This window comes from Embiotoca jacksoni, unplaced genomic scaffold, assembly GCF_022577435.1.
Source record: "Embiotoca jacksoni isolate LCO1_2020_lvr unplaced genomic scaffold, fEmbJac1.0.p SCAF_30, whole genome shotgun sequence".
NCBI lineage: Eukaryota > Metazoa > Chordata > Actinopteri > Embiotocidae > Embiotoca > Embiotoca jacksoni.
Window position 1 is genome coordinate 1226616 of NW_027185382.1, and position 22802 is coordinate 1249417.

At 42.2% G+C, this 22802-nt stretch overlaps 1 protein-coding gene across 1 annotated transcript in view; it reads left to right on the forward strand.

The window, feature by feature from the left end:
- The first annotated feature begins 235 nt into the window (after positions 1–235).
- tns1a (tensin 1a) overlaps positions 236–22802 on the forward strand; it is a 77675-nt gene continuing 55108 nt past the window's right edge. Inside the window, exons 1-2 of the mRNA XM_069163970.1 lie at positions 236–1076; positions 19829–19943. Of these exons, the coding sequence (XP_069020071.1) occupies positions 981–1076; positions 19829–19943 (211 nt within the window). The 5' untranslated portion in view covers positions 236–980. The remainder of the gene's footprint in view (positions 1077–19828; positions 19944–22802) is intronic.

Sequence of the window (22802 nt, forward strand, 5' to 3'; positions counted from 1 at the left end):
CCGTCTTCTCTTCAGTGACTTTGGCTCGGACTGTGAAATATAAACACTGAAAGAACACACTCAGTCTGTCGTTCTCAGCAGAAACCTCTTCTGTCACCCATCCTTTTTTCTTTCTTTTCCAAGCGTTCTGCTCCCAGTCATTTCTCCCTTTCCCCCCCCCCCCCCCTCCCCACTCTTTTGCTCCCCTCCTCCCGCTCTGACTGAGTAAGTGCTGCAGCATCAGTGCATGTGTGTATGTGTGAGAGAGAGCTGCACAGAGCAAGAGAGAGAGGGAGAGAGACGGACAAGTGTGTGTAAGCGGAGTGTGTGAGTGCGAAGCACCGGGGATCCTGAGCCTGAAGGGGAGCCGTGTGATGAGAGGAGGGCTCTTCTGCCTGTGGATGTATGTGCCAGGACAGCGTTATTTGCAGGCGAGCGTATGTGTGTGTGAGAGACAGCGAGTGTGGGCATGCCAGCGTGCGTGTGTGTATGTGTAACGGTGTCGTCGATCAGCGACGGGCTCTTCGCATTATGCAGCCGACGGTGCTCATCACACTTTGAGGACTGACTCATCTAGACCGGGCTGTGGAGACAGAAGAATGAAAGAGGGAGAAAGACAGATGGATGGAAAGACAGGGAGGCAGTTTTAGGGTCTTGATGCTCTGGGTCCCTCTAGACCATCCAAGGGTCTAGTCCTTTTTTGGGACGCCAGTAGCACCCCGTGTTCCCCCACAAATTGGAATTGCAGACACACAGCCAGACAGGTACCCAAAATTTCTTAAAAACCCCTGAAAGGAAAATAAATCCCCCAAATCATCGTCTGACTTAAAGGAAGGTTTTCACATCTGCTCCACGGACGAGGACAAGAGGTTCTCCTGTTTCCTGCGTGGTCTTTTTTTTTCGTTTGACATCGTTCTTTTTCGGGGGGTTGCAGGATCCTATCCCAGAGCCAGTGAGGGGGAAGATAAGAGGCTGGCAGACAAGACAGGACAGACGCAGGCATGGCTCGCCTCAACTGGTGCCTGGCTGCCGTCATCAGCTGGGGCAAGTTCCTCTTCGCCTGCTTTTTCCCTCTGCGGGGGGCCAAACGAGACAAGGTAAGACTTCTCAGAGGGGGAGATGGGAGACTGAGAGGGGATTCAGTGGGCTTAGAGGACGAGATCTGCACATGTGGTCCTTCATGTCTCACTTCAACCCATGCAAGGTTCCTTTCTTCTGCAATAATCTGCTAAGAATATATCTGAAATGATCCCCCTGCATGAGGTATACATCAGGATAGGCCTCTGTCTCAATCATACCACTCAACCGTGACATGCATGCAGCCGGCTTCACCTAAACCACCACATGACGTAGCTGTGAAAATGAGCTTGGAGCCTGGTCGTGGACCATGGGATCTGGAGAACCGGTTGGTGTCCCTCTAAGTGCTGATTCAAGGTCAGTGTTACATCTCCAAGAGGTCTCCAGGCAGCTGCTCCAGATAAAGATGGTGGGGGAACCATGGGGGTCAGATTTTGGATTTGCCTCTGGAACCAGGTGCTTGCAGCAACCACCTGGAGCAAATCATAGTTGCTCCTGATACATAGGGTCACCTTGCGTTCACAACTGCAGAATTGCAATGCACCATTATTGGGGGTTTGCGTAATCTGAAGAAAGAGCTCTATTCATCTCCTGCCATTTCCTGTCAACCTGCATTTGTTTGTTCTTGGGAAGGAGGCTGTGAGTCTCTCATCCCTATGACATATTCCCATGGTTGTATGGCACATGTGTAAGGCCAAGCGGAGTTCATTGAACGGCATCAGCCAAATGCACACTCTGTTTCTTTGTCTGTTTTCCCCGAGCAGGTCTTGGTCTAAAACTGGACTGCAATCCCTGCTTTTCTGTTTTTCTTTACCAGATAATCAATCATGTGCAACAACTCCGGTGTGTCTAAATGGCACTATTTCCTCTTACGTGCTCACTTGCACACATACGAGGACACCACAAAGAGTGTCTGAGGTGATCTTCTGATGAATAGTGATGGGTGTGATCTTTTTTGGAGGTAATTTTTTTTTTCTCTGGCCATCTCTAGAGCAAAAAAAGACCTTTTTTTGTATCAGTTGTCCTAAGGCTAGAAACAATGAGCAAATCAGCGTAATGCACTGCATCCTCAGCAGTTTTGAAAAATAATCTCTCCCCTATAGAGAATATTATCACAAGACACCTTTTGGGAATTTCATGTGCCCTCAAATCCTTTAATTTAATCCTCGTCTTTGGCCAATTATGTCGAATAAAACCCTTTGATCCTGGGCGTAAATATCAGTCAAAAGGTTTTAAACTTGAGTGTTGCAGTGCTGTAACTCTCCCTCGACTGTGAGCGCGCTGCCGTTGTAAGAACCATTTGGGAAGCAGCGGTGTTATAAAGTCTGGTGATGATGGGATTTTGCTCTTGGTGACGCCGTAACGTGCAGTGCTGCAGCCGCCCGTCTCTTCGAGCCCCAACACCCTCCCACCAGCACCAATACCAGCAGCAAACCCCCCCCCGCCCCATTGCCGCAGCTCCTTATCTCTACACCCGCGCTCAATCCCACCACACTCCCCCCTGTCGCACTGTCTTATATGTGTGTGTAAATGTGCGTGGAGCTTGTTAGTGCCTTTGCAGACACACACTCATTACATATCCTATACAACGAATCCCTAACCCATCATGTTTATTCAGTCCCAGCTTTTGCTCTGCCTCGCATGGCCTTTTTTCCTTTTGTTCGATTTTTTTTTTTTTCTTCTCCCACCCTCAGAAACACTCGTACGTAGATAAATTATCAATACATGAATGAGGTGAATGAAGGATTTTGTACCATTTTTTTGAAGTGACCTCAGCTTCTTCATCATCACATCAGCCACATCTGCAATTCTTGTACCTATACTGTAAATTGGAACAAATGCTGGTCACCAGGGATGTACCCTTGTTAAGGTATAGATATTGTAACCCTGAGCATGGTTTACATTTTTCCCCTTTTTGCTTTTACCTCTGAAAGAACGTTCTTGTATTCCACATAATAGAACTGTCACTTGTTCACTGTGGAAATTTTAACTTGTCTTAGTATAACTCAACTTGTTTCCAGTATTTTATCAAGTGACGGTAATTCTCTCTTGATTCCAGGGCAGCCACTTTTCTTAGTGTCTCAGGAAAGGCACTAATTTCTAGAAAATTATCTCATTTACTGGTAAAGATGTGGCACTTATTTGAATAAAATGGGGTTTGTAGGGTCTAAATAGTCTGAAATTAAACGTTTTATGGCACAAATTTGTACTTTTCCCTGTCACATTAATAGTAATAGATGTGTTACTTGGAAAGAGTGTAAATTCAGAGTTAGAGAAAATAAATTCTGTGGATCTTGGTTGTCAAAATATGTCACATTTACACGTAGGATCATCAAAACTCAACTAAATATCTTCCCCAATGATCAGCTTGTATATTTTTGCTGTATAATCACTGATTTATGCAACATAAGCTGCTAAAGTTCTCGGCATATCACCAGTATATTTGTTAGAGCTGCCCTTCAACCGCTGAAGCAAGTTTTGGAAGAAAAAACGAGCTGGACATGAGCTGAAAGAGCTCTCCAGTGCCCCCATCTTGTTTGATTGGACAAATAAATGCATTTTTCCCCAGAGCAGCATCTTTTGCTGCGTACATGACAAACCATTCAGTCCACTGCTTACTCTGTCGCTCCAGCTGCAGCACTCGAGCTGCTCACGTGACCGACTGGGAGGTGAAAGTGGAGAGGTAAGGCTCTGTGTCTTCCCTCCAAGGACCGCTGTGAGGTGTTCAGTTTCCATGGCAACGGGGCTCACACAGTCCCCACATGATGGGGCTGGGTTACTACAGGAGATGGGCTGGGAATACTGTGTATTTCATTGGGAATGATGGTGGTGTTGTAAGAGCGAGATGGGAAAACGGAGAGGGAGGCAGAGGGACTCTGTAAAGAGGCTTTATCCATATGTGTTACTATGGTGACACTATTGTGGTACTACAGAGGGGTAACCCTCTCCTCTCCTCAGTTTCCTCATTCTCATTTCCTGACTTTTCTTCATTCCTTTTCTTTTTTGTTTCTTTCTTTTATTTGACTAAATCATCTCTCCTTTCCTCTTCTATCCTCTTATGTTCTGTCATGTCTTTCACGTCATTTAATTTCCCTTCCCTTCCTTTCTACTCCTCTCCTTTTTCCTTTTCTTTGTTCCCATGTTCTTGTATTTAATTTCCTCTAATCTCTCCCCTTTCTTCGTTTCTCCTGTCCTTTCCTTCACTCTTTTACTTTATTTTCCTCTTGTGTCTTTTCATCTCCTCCCTCATTTTTTTTTGTCTCATTACTCTTTTTTCCCACTGTTCCTTTCTATTTTCTTGTTCCTTTCCCTTAAGGTCATCTCATTTTCTTGTCTTTTGGTGTTTCCTTTGCTCTTTCCTTCAACTTGTGTTTCCTCTCCTCTTGTCTCCTTCTTCTGGCTTTTCTTCTATCATTTAATTTCCTCTTATCTCCTTTTTCTCCCTCTCCTCTCACCTTTCCTCCTGTCAAATTCTCCTCTCTGTTTCTTTGCCTCTGTTAAATCACATTTCTCTGTGTTTTGTATTTCTTTCCCTCTGTCTCCTCTCTTCTTTATTTGCTGTTTACTCGCCCTCACATTCATTTAACTAATGTCCCCCTGGGCAGTAAAATCAAGTCGAACTCCAGACAGCCAAAAGAGAGGAGGGTGGCGGGAAACCTGTCTACTGAATGGCTCCTTATTCTCTGCCTCAAGATTGCCTCTCCAGCAAATGCATGAAAACCTCATTCATTGCTGCTTGTATTTATCACATGCTCCCAACTTATCTTCCACACTGAGAAATGTCAACCAGCCGTGGCGAGCGGCATGCAGGTACCGCGCCCAGAGAATTGCAGACTCCTGCCCTGAATGGCTCACTGTATTCTGGGCCGGCGTTTAGCATGATGGATGCTTTGTTATTCTTGCATTAAAGCTTTAATGTGATGGATTCTCCAGCGACAGAAGAGGAGACTGCAGAGTCAATTTGGAATTACACATCTTCAACTTAGATTCCCCCCCCCCTTCTTCTCCTTTCTAGTTTTTGTTTAAGCAGTATATCTTGCTCAAAGTATCCAAAGATCTTGTCTTTACATTGGTGGTGATCAAATATCACTCTCTCTCATTTGTCAGTGTATATACATGTAAAACAGAGTTCTTCTGACCTTTAAAGCGATACAGCCGGCTGCTAATGTCATTAGTCCGGAGTGTAATGGAGAGTTTTACTGTGCCATGGTCTAAATTCACTTTTCCATGGGTACAATTCTGTGGGAGACAAAGTGTGTGTGTGTGTGTGTGCGCGCACACGCTTGTGCCTGCGCCTGCCTGTTTTCAGTGAGCTCCGGCATGTTGCATTGGGAATAAGGGAATAAGAACCTGACCTCACTGTGCAAAAATATTGTACTGAGGAAATACAGAGCTCCTGATAGCAGCTCCAAAATCAATGTAGTTTTCAGGTAGTAAAGTATCACTTAAAAAGCTATTCTGGCTCCATCCAGGGAGAAAAAAAACAACATTACATGCACAAATGAGCTATATATGTAGACATAATCAAGCAATGCTTTTTGGTACCCATCTGCTGAGATTGTCGGAGGGTGTGTTGGAGGCCACTAGAGGCTGCTAGCAACCCAGTTTAGACCAGTTGGCTGCAGGGAAATAGTGGCTGTCATGCATCAAACAGAGGCACCAAAAATCCATTTAAAAAAAACAGTTGAGGAGTTAACATGACTGCACAGAGCACAACCAGTCACATTTCCCCTGTGTCCTGTTTGCTGACATTATGTTAATAAAATACGCGCAGAGTCAGACATACACACACACACACACACACACACACACAGATTATGTGTCAGGTTAGCCTATGGATTGAGGTAACTGTTACAGTGGAAGTGATGGAGAGCAGCACAGATCAATAGAGGGTGTTTTCTCAAAATGAATTGGCTCTTAGCCCTTTATGGATCTGACTGTGGAGTGATGTAATGTGCCTGCACCGCTGATATAATGTTGATTCAGTGCTGTGCTGTACACATGCATATAGCAGACCCTCCACTTGTGTTGAGCAATATCTTCACGTATGTGGAAATATGTAGCATATGTACATGCTTTTGACACGGAAATATAAAAAAACACATGTAGGGTTACATGCAGGGATGCGGGGAGGACTTTATAAGATAGAAGTTCCCTCAAGTGAGATGCTAAGTCATTGTAAATCACTTCAGCTTCTTCTAAGTGGATAAAATGTATTTATCGACCTTTTTTTTTTATTGTTTAACAAAGCATTGATACATAAATCTAATAAAAAAAAAAAACCCTGATTGAAAACCATATACATGATGTCAAGGTATTGATATTAAATTGTGAAAAATGACACGAGACAACTTTAAAATGCAATGCAGTCCAATTACAGTTCAAAATTCCATCTCAGGCTTTGATGCAGCAGTTTTTTTAATGGGCCGCCTGAGTCACGTCGGGATTCACCAGGCAAGGAGGGTCCTTTTATTGTGTGCATGATGTTGCATGCGAATTTGTGTATACAGTATCATCTAATCGTCACAACAACTTTTTTTTTTATTTTGTGAGCAGTTTGTCTGGACCCTCGGCTGTGTCACAGCAGCTGGTGAGTCCTGCAGATATTTTGAAGGAGGAGAGGAGATCTGGAAACAGGAAGGGGTTGCCGATGAAAAATTGAAGTGACATTAGCACAGACATGAGCGAGCATGCCTGCAGAGGAAAGGTGGAGAGAAAGAGAGGTGAAGGTATGCAATGCAAGGAAGCAAAGGGGGTGGAGGGTGGTCAATGAATAGTGTGTGTGTGTGTGTGTGTGTGTGTGTGTGTGAGAGGGGTAAAGAGAGAGAAGGAAAAGGAGGGGCTGACAAGGATCATTTGAGGAGAGTAGAGTTTTGGAAGGGAGAAAAATAAAGGCTGGGACTCGCCTCCCCCCTTTGCTCCACGGAATAAAGTTACCACACTTCAAGAGGGACAGAGAAGAAGGCAGAAGTGAGTGAGTGAACAAGAGAGCAAGCCAGAGGGAGCAGGAGTGGAAGAGGTAGAGCAAGCAAGCAAGGGAGGGAGGGAAGGAGGGAGGGAGCGCACATGAGGGAGACTGACTAAGGCCATCAGAGAGAGAAAACGAGAACAGCCTTCACTTTCCCACCCTCTGTGCACCTCGCACGTCTGGCATGGATCTATGTCGCCGAGGCCTGCATGGAACCGCCGGGAATTTCTGGGAATACCGTGGATTGGTGCTCTGAGGCCGGAGAGCCGTCAAGGGACTTTTTATTCAGGATGCCCTCCGTCTCTCTGTCGCTGCCCTCTGCTCTGGCAGGGAGGGCCCGGACCTGGGTCTGCCTCTCCTGCATGTTCTGGGTAAGACTCTGCAGACAGGGATGCAGGAAAAGATTTATCCTTTCAGAAAGGCAACAAAGTCCAGTCTTTTTGATGCAGTCGCTGGAAGCATGCCTCTTGATTAATAAGTAGGGGTACCCAAACCACATTTAGTCCTAGTTATGAATGGGAATGTTGCTCACAGGTTTGTAAAATGCTTTAAAAGACCTATCATGATGTTGTGGGCGGTTATGTTTGTGACCTGTAAAGAGGTGAACAGTTCATGGTCACAAGTTGTTTTAGAAATCACAGCACAGCAGCACCACTGTATCCTCAGTCTGTTGTGTGTGCGCAGTGTGTACGATTTGGCTGAAAGTTAGAGCATGAGATATCACATCCCTTCACTAACATCCTGTATCTTTTGGTCCCCAAAGGTCAAGTCTGTGTGGTTCCTTTCTCATTTGTCCCACCGTGCATCGAATAGCAGCAAAGCCGGCAAATCTACAGTAGTCGGTTCCCTTCTGTGATCCAGGCAGGACTAATCTAGTTGACTGCTCTGTGGCGACTTGCATCGGCGTGTTCTTGCGTCGAGTCCACGCGGCCTCGGCACTAGAGCTATTTCTGGGTTCTCCTGTATAATTTAATCTGCTGCTGCTCATTTCTCCTTCTATCTGGGACTGACTGAGTGTGTCAGGAACCGAGGGCCTTCCACGCAGCATCTTAGTTGAAAAAAATAAATAAATAAAAGTCAGGCACGCCAACCCCTGGTTCCAATGATGTGGATGGACAGGTGGGCATGTTGATATGGACATTGGAAGACAAAGTTTTTGTCACATAAAGTCAGCGTTTAGGCCTGCTATGCTTCTCCCTATACCTGAAATGTGCTTTTTCAGATGCTCTTCAGCCACTTAATCATGTGTTAGATTAAAAAACTGGAGGCTTCTGTATGTTAACATCTTGCCACATGACACATTACCCAGCTTTTTATGCACCCAGCTGCAGTATTACAGCATCTTTATTGGAGAAGGTGGAATTATTATTTTTTTGTTGTTGTATAATGTATACACGGTGTGTAATGATCGCACCCAAGTGTTAAATGAGGCATCTGCCCTATTTTTCTGTAGTTTGCAGTGGAGGAGAGAGCCATGTAAAGGGAAAGAGGCAGGGTGGAGGCAAAGCTCCCACGCACCTCATACAGAAAGTAAAGCCTTGAGTTGTCCAGATGCAAGGCTTCAATTTCAACAGCATCACCCCTCACATCCACAACAAAAAGAGATGAACACTCAAGAGGAGAGAGAGGCAAATGCAGATGAATGTGGGGAGGCGTGGCATCAGCAGAGGGAGGAAGAGGAGTAACGAGGAGAGGCTGAGTGACGTGCGAGAAGCGGGTTCTAAGAAAGCTCCTTAAATACATGCTATTAATAATTTATCAGCCCCACGCACAGAGAGAGAATATTAGATTTGACATGCTGACAGAAACAGCCACAAATGCAGGCTAGTTCCTACAGCACCGGCCAAATACTTCTGTGAGCTCATTACTGCTCTACAATATGCTAAGCAGCTCTGCTATGAATAACAACAACAACTGTTATTTGACACAGCACTGGTGATATTTTTTTTTAACATATTAGCTGGAGAATTTCCTGCCTGTGTTTACCCGAGCGCAGTCATGGTGCTCCAGTCAGTCCAGGGATTATGTTCGTGGTATCTCTGCACCGTCACATGTTTGACTAAAGCCTCAAATGTTGTCTTCTGCCAACCACTTTCTATTTCCCTTTTCTGTTTCTTTACTGCAAAGTTCAGTGTTAAATAGTGTCAGTAACTGCCTTTATATCAATTGCAATGTCTTGACCAGTTAAATCGTACAATTTAAAGAACTATTAAAAGGTTACTTAGCTAGTTAAAAGGACAGTCTGTCATTTTTTTGGACCACGTAAACGACAGAAATATTTCCACTTTGTTCTCTTTAAAAAAACAAATACTTTATAGTATTCCTCAGCATTGTCGCGCAGACAACTTTGTACTGAAAGCATTTGATACAAACTCTTATCACTTTCACTGAAATTTAAAAACTTGTCAGTCTTGCAGTGTTGTTTGCTCTTAGTTTTCTTGTGCTTTCTGTGATGTTTATAATATTAATCATTTCTAAGTATACATTTCCCTTTACACCATGAACTTGTCAAACTATTTCCTTGAGTGTTGCAGTCCAGTAAAAAGCAGCTGAAACACTGTAAGGCTAGATGTATGGTAGATCCATCATGTCTCCAGTTGTCTAACAGAGTCCCTTATTGACTGAACAGAATCCCCAGAGAGCTCTGAAAATCAATCAGGCTTTGATTAGACCGTTACTGCCTGCCACGCCTCTGTGTGTGTGTGTTTGTGTGTGTGTGTCACCTCAATATGAGTGTGTTTGTGTGTGTATTAGGAATACTGGTAATAAGAGTGTATCTGCTGTAGCCCTGCTTAGTGATTAGCTTGCGTTGAATGAGGAGATTCTTGAGTAATGAATCTGTCTCTGCGTCTCTGTGTGGCCCCGGGCATCTAACTCTCCACGGCATCGTCTTTATCCTTTTACTTTGAAAGGACAAGTGCTGGATACTCGCGGTGAACTCACAGTTGAACACAAGGTCATTTGAAGTTTGATTCCAACATTTTGAGAACAACGGACAATATTTTAGAGAACCTCCTCTTACTTGAATATAAAGGGTTTGTTTCTAAAGATCTGTCTCATATAAAGGGTCAAATTATCTCTTTTCTCCATTTTATGATGTTATCCACTTCACAGTTTGTAGGTTTGGAAATGAAGACGAGAGGGAAGTTCATATTTTTCCACATGGAATAATAACAGTGATGGTATCTGTGGTTTTGATGTTCATGTCCACCTCTGAACGACATGAAACTGCACTCGGACCTAGTTTTGGTCAACAGCCTCCAAAGGGACCTCATGTCAGCTGCCACACAGGCGGACTGTCTGCAGCCAGAGAGCCTTCCAGCTCTCGCTACAGCTTCCTCCATGCACTCGTGTCCTTACCCCCGTGTGTGTGTGTGTGTGTGCGTGCGTGTGTGCGTGCGTGTGTGTGTGTGTGTGTGTGCGCGTGCGTGTGTGTGTGTGTGTGTCTCTATGTCTATGCATGCGTGGCGTGTGGTACTGTATCTTCAAAACTCAGACTGTCCTCAGAGAGTGTAGCTGTCACTCCGGCTAAACAATGCTCTGTGTATCTGTGACCAGGTGATTTATATCTGATGTGACCGGATGCCTCCCTCGAGGCCACCGGCAGCTAGCCCTTGACCCAGCTTCAGCATGCTTCCCGTGGGCACTGTGCACTACTCTGCCCCTACTTCTCCTACCCAGAGCTGGATCTCTGCCCACAAATTTTGGAAATGCTGGCTGTGATGTTGTATATCTGCTTGTGAAGGTTTCAAACGTCAAAAAAAGGGGTTACTGTAAAAGTTATCAATGGCCACTGGAAATACTGATGTTGAAGGACTCTCAAAACGAATAAGGAAATACCCATAAGCTCTAACACATAACTTTGTTAGTGATGTCATAAGCCAAAAACATGAAGAACCACTGCACTATTTGTTTAGAGCAAGTTTAAGATTTCTGAGTTTTTAATTTGAAGTGTTTTTATATTTGAACTACAACTGATTTGACTCCTATTGTGAATAATCTTTCAAATATTTGTTTTTCTTCAATTAATCAGATAATTGCTTAGTTAAGAAAACAATTGTCAAATAGCAAAAGAATGCCCATCATGTGTATGGTAATGTCTTAATATCTTGTTTTGTCTGGCTAACAATGCAAACACCAAAGATTATCAGTCTACTATCATAGATGACTAAGAAAACGATCAAATATTCACATTTAGTATGTAGAAAAGGTATTTTTGCGATTTTGCAGTGAAAATAACTCATCAGTTATCAAACCTTCAATTTGTCCACTTTAACTAATGAAGTCATCATTGCATCATATTCTGGGACGTTCCCGTTTTTTTTTTTTTTCACCTTTTCCAGGTTACTAAACCAATGTGAACATGATCAGGATGAGCAGGAAGCTGCAAGCTGAAACAGTACATACAACTGCAACACATAAAGTTGCGTTGTGCATTAACATGTAACACTGGGGAACCCAGAGCTGCTCACGATCTACATTTCAAAGCTGCATCTCTGCTGGGCTTTTGTCCTGCACTTGCTGTGTGTTGTTGTTGTTGTTGTTGTTGTTTTTTTGACTCAAAGAGAGGAGAGCTCATTAGCAAACATGGCATCTAAGTTCATTAGCAGCTGACTAATGATCATAAGCGGCCTAGACTTCATGATCACAGCTCATTGATCTTCGTGTCTTTCTGTCGACACCTGGTATTGATCATATCGCACGCTTGCGCAAACAGTGCAACAGCTGCACCCTCGCGTTCCCACACAAATGTTTATTGGTTGACTTGATGCATCCACATAACATCACACGCGCATAAATAGGTAGTCGTGGATACACACACAGTGTCTCTCAGCTTGCTGATGCTCGGAGGAGGGATCCACTACAATCTGGCAACCGGCCCACAGAGTCAGTCCACTGGGATCGTCTGTTTCAGCACCATAAATAAAGCATCCTGAAGCCATATCTGTGTTCTTGTACATTGATCCATACTCCACAGATGTATGGATGTGGTGAGGAAAAAAATATGTTTCTAAATTTGTAAAAATTTTAATTGGTGTGTTTTTGGCATCTTTCGATGCGTAATGTTTGAGATCATAAAAAGGATTCTAGAAAATTTACCAAAAAACACCCGACATGCTGCTTTTGTTCATTCAGATTTAGAAAAATGGAGCATCCTGTGTTGTTTTCTGCCAATTTATGTCGTTATAGTTTTAATTGTTTTAAATAAAGGTTGAACAAACTGCCTATGGATTGTAACAGCCTGCTCAACTCAACTATGATTATGGGTACTTCTCTGCTGGCAATCACTGATGTAGCCATAATCACAGTGAAGAAGGCCCTTTGGGGGTTATAACCAGAATAATGACTATCCTGAGAAGCGATTCCTCTCTTCCCTCCTCTTCATCTACTGTAAAACAAAATGTTCATAAATGTAGAGGCATTGGCCAACACCTCAGTCAAGTTTTTAATTTTAGGATCCTTGACATGAAGAATTTTAGGAACCCCTGATGTTTGTGCTGAGCAAAGCTGGGGAAAGAAACATGATTTGGCAGCACAGTTTGGTCTAAACCGTCCTGCGCACTGATCTTAGCCGCAGTGCTAATTTCAACCGTTTGATATGCCATCTGTGCGTCTGAGATCACAGATTCAGAGCGAGTTCAAGAGTGGAGGCTGCCAATGAGAGCGGGGTTTACAGCGAGGTGAAGCAGAATCGGAAAACTGAAAGAGGTCTGAAGCAGGATGGTTGGAGAAAATAACTCTGATGATGTCACAGTGACGTCATCAATGAAGTCTCAACCTGGGAAACTTAACATGAGACAGGCTGTGTTACAGACAAGGATGGTGGTGTGTGAAAGATGTGGGTGTTTACCAGACAGGAAAGGAAAGTCTATTGAAAAGTTGCTTTATGGGAAATGTAGGATGCAGATTTTTCTGACTCATACTTTGGACCAGAGGTGTAGTGCAATCTGTTTCAGTACCACAATGCATCTGTGACGCTTTTAAGGTTGTGTAACTGCTGTTTCTATGCCGACAGGTTTACATAAAATAGTCAATATACATATGTACATATATAAATATATATATTTGAAATTTTCAAAGCACCGCTTTAACGTGGCTCATTTACAATGATGCATGGTGGAAAGTTCCTCACATCGCCATCGTTTTTATGTGTTTATAAAAACTGCTTTCCAGAATAGAAGAGTGTATAAGACCTGTAAATATTGACACACACTCCTACATACAAAAGTTACATATATCTCCCTGCGTCGAGTTTCTTTTTATGTTTCTCGTTTCCATCTCACAAAGGCTCCATTGTTCCTGACAGAATTTCAATTTGGGGGAAATTGAAAGCAGGTGTGGCTCTGCTTTTTCATCTCGGGGGTGGGGGGATGCAGGGTGACTTTTCTCTTTCTGTTCCTCATGCGATTCATTGACTCATGTCATCCAGCATTTTGGCTGGTTTTGCCGCTCTTAGTCTTTTTTCTTTCTTTTTTTCCCCTGGGTGACTCATTCGCTCCGTCTGTTTGCCTCATCCATCAGCCAGGTAGTCACTCGTTCAGAAAATCATTCACTAGTCTCTCACTCACTTTCTCACGTGGTATGCATCTTAAAAGTGCTTTCGGTGTCTTTTATAAGGAGTTTTTTAGACTGCAAGAATTTTTTTTGCACCGAACAGAAGAACATGTAATTCCTGTAGTAAATATTAGGCAGGAAAAAAACAACATTCAACTAAAAATGTCTTCAACTTCTGACTTTAAGGGCCACATGGTTTTGCTTTTTGTGTCAAATTACATCATTATGCAAAACGATACTGTACATCTTCATTCCAACATGCCAGGCTTTGTGTTTTTAAACCGTCCCTCCAATTCATGCAGTAAGACTTTTCTCTGACCTTGCTGTAAATGGAACCATATGTGGAGTTTTGCAGCTTGTCATTCATACGTATGGAAGCGAAGCTGGATGCCGGGAAGTTTGTGTTCATGACTGTGTGTGAGAGAGAGTGTGAGCACCGGGGTTTTTGAGCGTCTGGGATTTAGTCCCAGATGTGGCAGCTCAAAAGACACCTGGCATAAACAGAAGGTCCAGACTACAAACATTTACCCTTTTACTGAGAGTCTCCTCTCTTTGCACAGGGTGTATATTTGCACGTGTGTTAAACTTTAAGGGACTACTTGAGGTTAGTCCGAAGTGGAAAACATAAACTATGGTAAGCTGTGGATGATCAGAGAGATGCTGTGGGGTTGAAAACATGTTGTTTTGCAGCTTCAAATCAATGAACAACTTTATATGCGTGCTATTCATTTTATAAACATTTAAAACCTATAGAACAGCTACTCAATATTTCTTAATTAGCAGTTAGTTAAGTTGGCATATTTACCGGTTTAATACCTACTGAAGCTAAATTTCAGTAAAGATGATATTTTCAATATTTAACATTGTAATTTCTATACATATCAGCAATTAAAATCATGGGAATTGCACCTTCCACGTGGTTGAATTTGAACAACTTTTAATTGATTTTTTTTGGCTAGATGATGGTAGGAAAAACAGCCTGCTGATACACAGAAATGTCTGTAAGAAACGTGACAAGTTCAGCATCAAACTTATTTCATTTAGGTGCCGGTGAAGAGCAACGCAAATGTGAACTTTTGTTTTGCTTTTTAGGTTAGAATATGCTGTTTCTTCTTCCTCTCATGTTGGAAGCCATACAACATCTAAAATCTGCTAATTTCTGATTCAAACCAAAGACCAAGTTGAGATGATTATCAATTTACTTGTTCAAATTCAACTTGAAATTTGTCTCCCATCAACATGGATCCAGGATGTGTTTATCTGTATACATCTCTCGTGTATGTACTGTGTGACTGGATATATGTATCTTTCATGATTGTTTATGCTTGCCAGGACTAATTTGTGTCCATGCGTCGTTTCTGAGCAGAAGGACAGAACGGTGCCTTTCAGAAATTCGTCCCCCCTCCATCCCTTTCCGCCTCCCTTCCTTTCGCTTCCCTCCTCCTCCTGCATCTTGGCTCTAAGTGGGGTCGTGGTTGAGGTAGCGTAGTGATGCTTTTCATTAGCTAAGTGCAACTGGGGGAGAAGAGCACAGAGCCTTGATTTACTGGGCCTCCTGTCTATATGCCTACACACACACACACACACACACACACACACACACACTCACTCACTCTCTTCTTCCTCCATCCTTGGCTCTTAGACACTTCACTCGATCCCTTTATCCCCTCTTTTTTCTCCATCTACATCCATTTCCCTCTCTTTCTGTCCAAGTCTCTCCACAAAACTCCCCTTTCCATTTTCTCTCTCTGGCCTAGTCTCTCTCCTGGGACTCTCCTTTTAACACGACACAGAGGACAGGGCTCCTGATGTTTCTGTTTTCTTTGTTTGCTTGTCCTTTGGATGGCTGCATTCAGCTCTGCAAAAAGTATGTTGAAATGTAATTTTTTTAGTCATGAACTAAAAGTGACTTCAAGTCTCTGTAATTGTCAAAAAGAGCCATTATTTTGTTGTTTGAACTGTCGGATTTAAGTCTTCAGATGATAACGAAAATGTAAAGACATACATTTCAACAGAGGTTACCAACATGTGTGGAATAAAGTTGGGGATTACTTTCTACTGAATGTTCCTTTCTCAGAAAAAAAAGTCGTCCCATGCCACATGATAACATTGGACACGGATGATTAAGAAACTGATGGCCTTCATTAGTGAATTAGCTTTCTGATTACATGCCTAATTGTGAGCTTATTTACTCCCTGAAAACAGACAAAATAATAAACCCATGAAGTCCATTTTTATCTTTGTTGATTACCTGCCATTTAAGCTGCAGAAGCCCTTTCCCTCTTTCTCTGGAAAAAAAAAAAAGTTGAATCCCAGATGCTGCATGGCAGACATCCATGAGCCATTTGCACTCCTGTTGTCTCGATACTCACTGTGGACCTGCATGCCAGGGTGTGCATTCATGTTGTGTGTGTGTGTGTGTGTGTGTGTGTGTGTGTGTGTGTGAGTGAGCAAACTTTTGGTTGTATGTTTTTTTTTCTCTTTCTTTTTTTGTCCTCCCTCATCCATCATTGTTTGACAGGGCATGTTGACCACAGTTGCCGTGGCAGCCAGGTAACCATGGCACCTGACTGTGACACAGCTGGCTGCGTCTGATTGGTTTAGCCGGCGGCTTTCTGCCAGGTCATCTTTAACATCGGGGCTGTAGAGTGGCACCAAGGTGCTTTAAATGCTATTTATAAACCCAGGCAGGCCCACGCTGCAAAAAAATGTCCATGTTAGCCAGTTATTTGGTGTCATTTGTTGTCTGAAAGGCTTTTAGGCAATCAGTGGCATCTCTCTGCATCACTCTGCAGTTGTTCAGTTTGTTGCGCAGTTTTTCTTAGATTTTTATCCCAAAAGACAACAAAGGTTCCACTTGGAAACAAGTAAAAAATGTTGATGCCACTCTTACATGTTCCCACTTATTTAAATTATATTGAATTATTAAATCAAGGATCATTTTCTGCAGGGAAACCGTAGCTAAAGTAGTCAAATAGTCTTAAGAACAATGGGATGCCCCTTGTATCCTTGCAAACATCTATCAGATCACTGCAAAATAAAATTTTCATCATCTGAATCATTTTCTGTATTTCAGTCCCTGTTTGTTTTCTGTCTGCGCTGCCCTTTTTAATTTGTCAGTTTAAGCAGTCCTCCAATAATCATGATGGATATCAGTCAGCTCAGATTACATCCCTTCACTTTAATTTGAGTGTGCATGGAAGAGATGTCTGCTGTTTGGTTGCGTTTAAACCTGAGCTGCTGTTCAGTACATCAACAAACTCATGTAAAATTTAAAAAAAAAGGTCATTCATGAGCTGGATGGCGAGGGGGGTTGCTAATTTTGTGTTTTTACAGGAATTATTATCACCATGCCTGTGGCATATTGTTTGTTAGAAGCTACCTGCTCTAATATGCTGTGTCGGGCTCTGTGCAGCCAAGGTCAGCCATGATTCCTCTCTGGAGCTTATAGCGAGTGTGTCACAGTGTGACAAAAGCCATTAAGATTTAGGGAGATAGGGGAGCGAAAACGCTGAGAAATAAACTTTTGTAAAAGCTTTGAGCCAAATTGACTGCGGCACATGGAGAGAAAAAAAAAAGAAGAAAAAAAGGAGGCCGGGGAGCTTCAGAAAGCAACCAGAAAATGAGCTCAAAGATGATGAAGCAAAGGATTACACGACTTAGTGTAGCTTTCATCAGTGAGCCTCATCACACCTGGAGTCCTTTGAAGTTGTAGTCGTTGGAGTTGTAGTAGAAGTGATTAAAATTAGTTGTGGTGGCAATTGTAGTAGCAGGTACGGAGAAGTTATATTGGTAATGCAAGTTAAAGGCAGTATTAGTAGTAGTAGTAGGCTGTAGTACAGCAGGTAGAAGTAGGTAGAAGCGGTGTTGTTGCAGGCATTTACCACCATCTGTGTGTATTAATGGGTGAATTGGAGGCACATCGTGACGTTATCAGGATAAAATCACCCCATAAATGCACTTATTTACCATTGAATGTATTTTTTTGTGATCATTTTAATCAAAATATGGCCTCCTGCTTTTCTGGACATGGAGTGAAATCAGTGGTCAAGTTTTCCGGGAAGTGGTAATTGTTGGTCCTGCAGGGTTGTAGAGGATCTTACATACTCATAATCCAAAATCTTAATACAACATTGTACAGTATGATAGTAGAATATAACTGAAGCTGATTAGTTTTGTTTCAGATATATCTCTGAATATATCTGATATCTCATGGGATGTTTTGCTTCTAAATGATATCTATTTAGCCTAAAATACAAGCAGAAAACACAACAAACGTGCTTCAGCTTTTCACGAAGACTCATGCACGAAAACTTTAACTTTACTACACTGCAATGTTGACATTGACTGACGTTTGATTTATTTCATCTTTGCTCAGTAGTGGATGTAAATGGGAAAATGTCCATTTTACAAGCATATCTCTGTTTTTTTGCAGAAATGTTTCAGGAACTGGAAGCACTCACTCAGGATTAGTGGAACTGGTTATTTTAGTGTTAATTATTCCAGGAGGGACTCGTCCCTTCATCCTTTCAAGGTGAAAGCTGGAACAAGGTGTCTATAAAATGCTGTTTTCAATAAAGATCGCTCAGATTTACAGCCCAGTGGAGCCCAACCCAGACCGGTCCAGCTGCACAAATACACAAAGGAAATGGCATCATTATTATGACTCACCGAGGAGGTTGTTCAGGCAGAGGGGTGCTGGGAAAAGCGAGCTCAGTACAGAGGAGAGGAGTAGAGGGAGATCCAGGAGGGTGTTTGTTCTCCTTGGCCTGACTTTGAGGGAGGAGTAAGAAACTGTCAGAAGACGAAATGAGAAGAGAGCAGATCTGGAATTTGCTGTCAGATCTTGCTGTCCTTTTAAAAAAATCTTTTTTTTTTTTTTTTTTTTTTTTTTTAAATGAACTTGACCTTCAGAATGGGCAAATGGTAGGACAGCCTCATACAACAGCGTAAAACCTGATTAAATTACATGTCATCTAAGGGGGCAGAGGAAAAATGCAGACCTAAAACATTCCAAAACCTGAACCAAACCTAGAACTGTTACATAAATATCCCATTTTCGATTAATTTTATGACATTGTCAAGCATTCATTGTCAAGTTTATCTGCATTAGAGTTCACTTCAGTGGGAAATCTAGTGACCCAGTTTCAGTATGGCTGCATTTTGCACTTTCCAGGTTAAACTGATCAAATCAAACACTGTGTAATATGCAGCTGTTTGGACAGAGATTATTTGAAAGTGTTGAAATGTCACTACATGTCAGAAATAATTTAGGTCATGGAATTAATTTTTCAAAGGGGATCCTCCTTGTTGTTACCCCGCCAATGAGCCACATGCACACAGCTGCTGCAGCCCCACCTTCATCCTCATCCTCATCTGTATTTCAACATCTCTGATTTTATAGACACCAATAGTGTGCGTTCTATTTCTTCTTCCTCGCCCTGCTCAGGTTTTGGTGCAGTTTCTAGAGCTGTTGTGTCCTCAGGCTGCTCCGAAATGAAGCCGAAGAACACACGCATGCATATAGTACTGTACACACAAATGAACACACACAAGCGTACATCGTTCCTAGAGTTTTTGAGGTTGTTGGTTGCTGTGAGGCTTTTTTTTTTTCTCCTCTCGTCTTCATCATTAATTAGTCATTTAATTAGAGAACTTCAAAGTGAAAACATCCTCTGCTGGTGGGCGGGCTCTGCTCGAGTGTGTGTGTGTGTGTGTGTGTGTGTGTGTGTGCGCATGTATTTGCATGCAACATTGTGACACAAAATAACATATGAACATGTATGATCGTGTGAATGGATGCCTTTTTGGTCTTTGATGACATAAACAAAACTGCATGGTATGGTAAAAAAAAGAAAAGTGCTTTAAAAGTGTCAGATGTTTATTATGTTGCCATATTACCAGGTTTTGTATGAAATAAACTCAGATGATGATATTTTAAGGTTAGATGACTTAAACTACTCAAGGAAATACTCTAAATGTTCATCACTTCTGGTACTAAAGGAATATATTTAAGGACACAAATTATTCATTGTCTCCTTCATCTCTGCCAAAGACAGAAGAAAAATACTGAGTATAACAAAGACATATGTGAACTGGTCAAGTGAAACCAAACGCCATCAAAGACAGATCAAACCTTCGTGTGCAGCCACAGACAAATATATCTTTGCTGAATACAAAGTATGTTTCCATTGGCATCAATTCAGCCGTCGCTCTCCTGATTTCTCTTCCTTCCTCTTCTTTCTTCAGCCCGACGAGCTGGAGGGCGTCCACACACACACCTTCAAGCTGAAGCCATTCAAGAAGGCCAAGAGTTGTGATATATGCAAGCAGGCCATCACCAAAGAGGGCCTCATATGCAAAGGTGAGTGTCTAAGATGTGGAGGCACAATAGTGAGGTTCTATAAGAATGAAAGAAAGTTGCACACAGACTGAACATTCAATAAAATGTCAAAGTACTGAAAACAATGTGCATCATGTTTATTAGACATTTATTATTAAGCTCAAACAGTCTATAATGAGTTTACAATGATCTAAAATGTCAGAGATATCTTTGTTTTAAAACAACAAATGTAAGCTCAATCACTATTGTCTAATATTTATAAGATGATTTTATTATTGTGTTATTGTTTCATAGGCTGTGCATCCATCTCCCTTTTGTTTTACTGTTTTCATTTGTACTGCACTGTGCATACAGTATGTATATATGCACGTATATATGTGTTTGCTGTTTTAGCTTCAGTTTCTTTCCCTTTTGCCTTTAAGCCCCTGCCTCCCCCTCTTCCTCCACCATCCAGTCACATGTTTTCGATTCTAATTTTAGAAGAACTAAAGGTTTTATTGTCACTCCAAGAAAAGTCCTGGGGAAATTAACATTAGAAGACTCCCGGGCAGCCTCGCATTTTCTCTGTTTTCTTTATTCTTTTCTGCCTCCACCTCTCTCTTTACACACTTTCCCTCATTCCTCCTCTTTGGGTTTTTGAAGTACGGTACAAACACAGCGTCTTTTGCACAGGCCCAGATGACAAACACAGAGAAGCCCGGCAGTCGGAGAGCGGGCTTGTATAGGGCTTTGGCTGAGGATTTGGTGTTAAAATTAGCATGGCTGCTGCTGCTGCATTAGCCTAGATAAGAGGGAAAAGAGGGAAAGAGGGATGGGGGGGGGGGGCAGAGCCAGGCAGAAGAGCGAGAAATTGGGGTATAGAGGGCATTGGGAGATAGACATAGAAAAACAAAGGAAGAGGGTGCAAAGGGGAGGACAGGAGAATTACTTTCCCTTTCATCCTCCTTTTGTATTTTAATCCACTATGTTAAAATACAGTCGAGAACAACCGTACATCCATCCAAAACTGCTTGCATAAACTAAATCAGCAGAAATATACTTTCTGCACTATTAAATGAGAGCCTTTAGTGCACTAACACCTGGACACTTGTGTTTATCGAAGCAACCTTGCTGTCCTTTACAGTTACCAGGACGTGTTGGTAGGTGGCACATGAAAAGGCCACATTGCTGGAGGGGCTTGTGGCCAAGAGATAAGATGTGACAATAAGACAATGTGCTGTGCAGCCTTACAGATGCAGTCAAACTTTATTTGTGAAGCGTGTTTCACTCACATTTCATCGTGCAACTGCAAAGTGGTTTAAGGTGACTGACAAGCTGATAAATGGACAATTCAAATATAAATCAATGTGAGACTAAAGCACACAGGACATAAATATGGTAATAACAACACCAATAAAACATTTTTTTTTTTTTTTTAAATGTTGCATGCCCTAAAAATGTGTGATTTAATTAGCACACAATGTAACTTTAAGCCAAAGGTCAGTTTGAAGCCAAACGGTGATCTTTGCCTGTTTGCATGTAACACTGTGAGGGGAGACATGTCCCTCCTGTGGATAAGTGGAGCTCATTAACAGTGTATAAAACCACATGGTGGTAATGATTCACTCTGCTGCCTACAGGTATAAACTAACAGCTCCATCTATTTATGTACAGCAAACTGGTACAGGATCATCAGGTGAATGAAGAAGGAACATAACAGTAACATACACAGAATAATCTTTCATTCACATCACATGGTCTTCATCAGCAGACTGACATGTGCAAGGATCCTCCTGCACGATGTGATCTGCTGAACAACACAGTGGTTGAAAGCTTTGACCTTGACTGAAGATCAGGCAGCTATTTTCAAAGTCAAGAGGGAACTTTGAAGCTCAAAGTATACAAATACAAATACTCTGCAGGTATTTTAGATTTACTCAAAATTGAACAAACACTCAAGTTTTAACACTCATTTGGCCTCAAACAGCATGATAAGTGCTTCCTAAATTCATCAGTGTGATGGATAAAAAGGTTGCCAATAGATACATAAAATTGATTTGTGGAAGGTGATAAAGCATCCATCCATCTATTTTTTATTTTTTTTTAAATCTCCAGGTCTATGCACCCTGAATAAAGTCCCCCCCGTCTGAGCTCATTGAACACTTTTGGTTTGGACAGCTGCCACTCTGATTGGTCAGACAAATATTCACTTAACTCTTGCCATCTCCAAATGACCACCAATCAGCACTTCACACACACAATTACCAAGTAATCCATTTATCACCATCACGCAGATTTACCTTCAATGACCAGTGTTTTTCTAACAGTCTGCTTCTCCTTCAGACCACCCAGAGGAGTCCTTCACCCCCTTCTTCCACGCTGCACACACACACACACACACACACACACACACACACACACACACACACACACACACACACCATCATCGTCACTGCTCACACATCAAACACACTTACACACCACCTGGGGACCACCTAGGTTGACAGTGAGACAGCAGGTGTGTAAGGGTCAGGGGTCATACCTACTCAGTCATCAAAATGTGGCAGTTTGATGGCTGCAGGTTCACATACTCTCACTCCACCTCTGTTTCTCATGAAGGAATAAATATTTAACTCGTGTAGTTCATACTTAAACCTCTTTTAAGAAGCATCCAGTCATAGTTTAACTAATTTTGCCAGCTTCCAGTTTACCAGTTGAGGCAACAACTGAAATACAAAACCATTCACCCTTGTGTTGTCCTTTGGTCAAAATGACCCGCAGCTGTGTTCAACCAAGTTCTATTTTATTTTCATATTTTTTGGGATCACTGGTGACAAGGAGGCTGTGAGGGTTTCTTTAAAGAATGATGACCAATGATCCCAAAAAATATAAAAATATAGA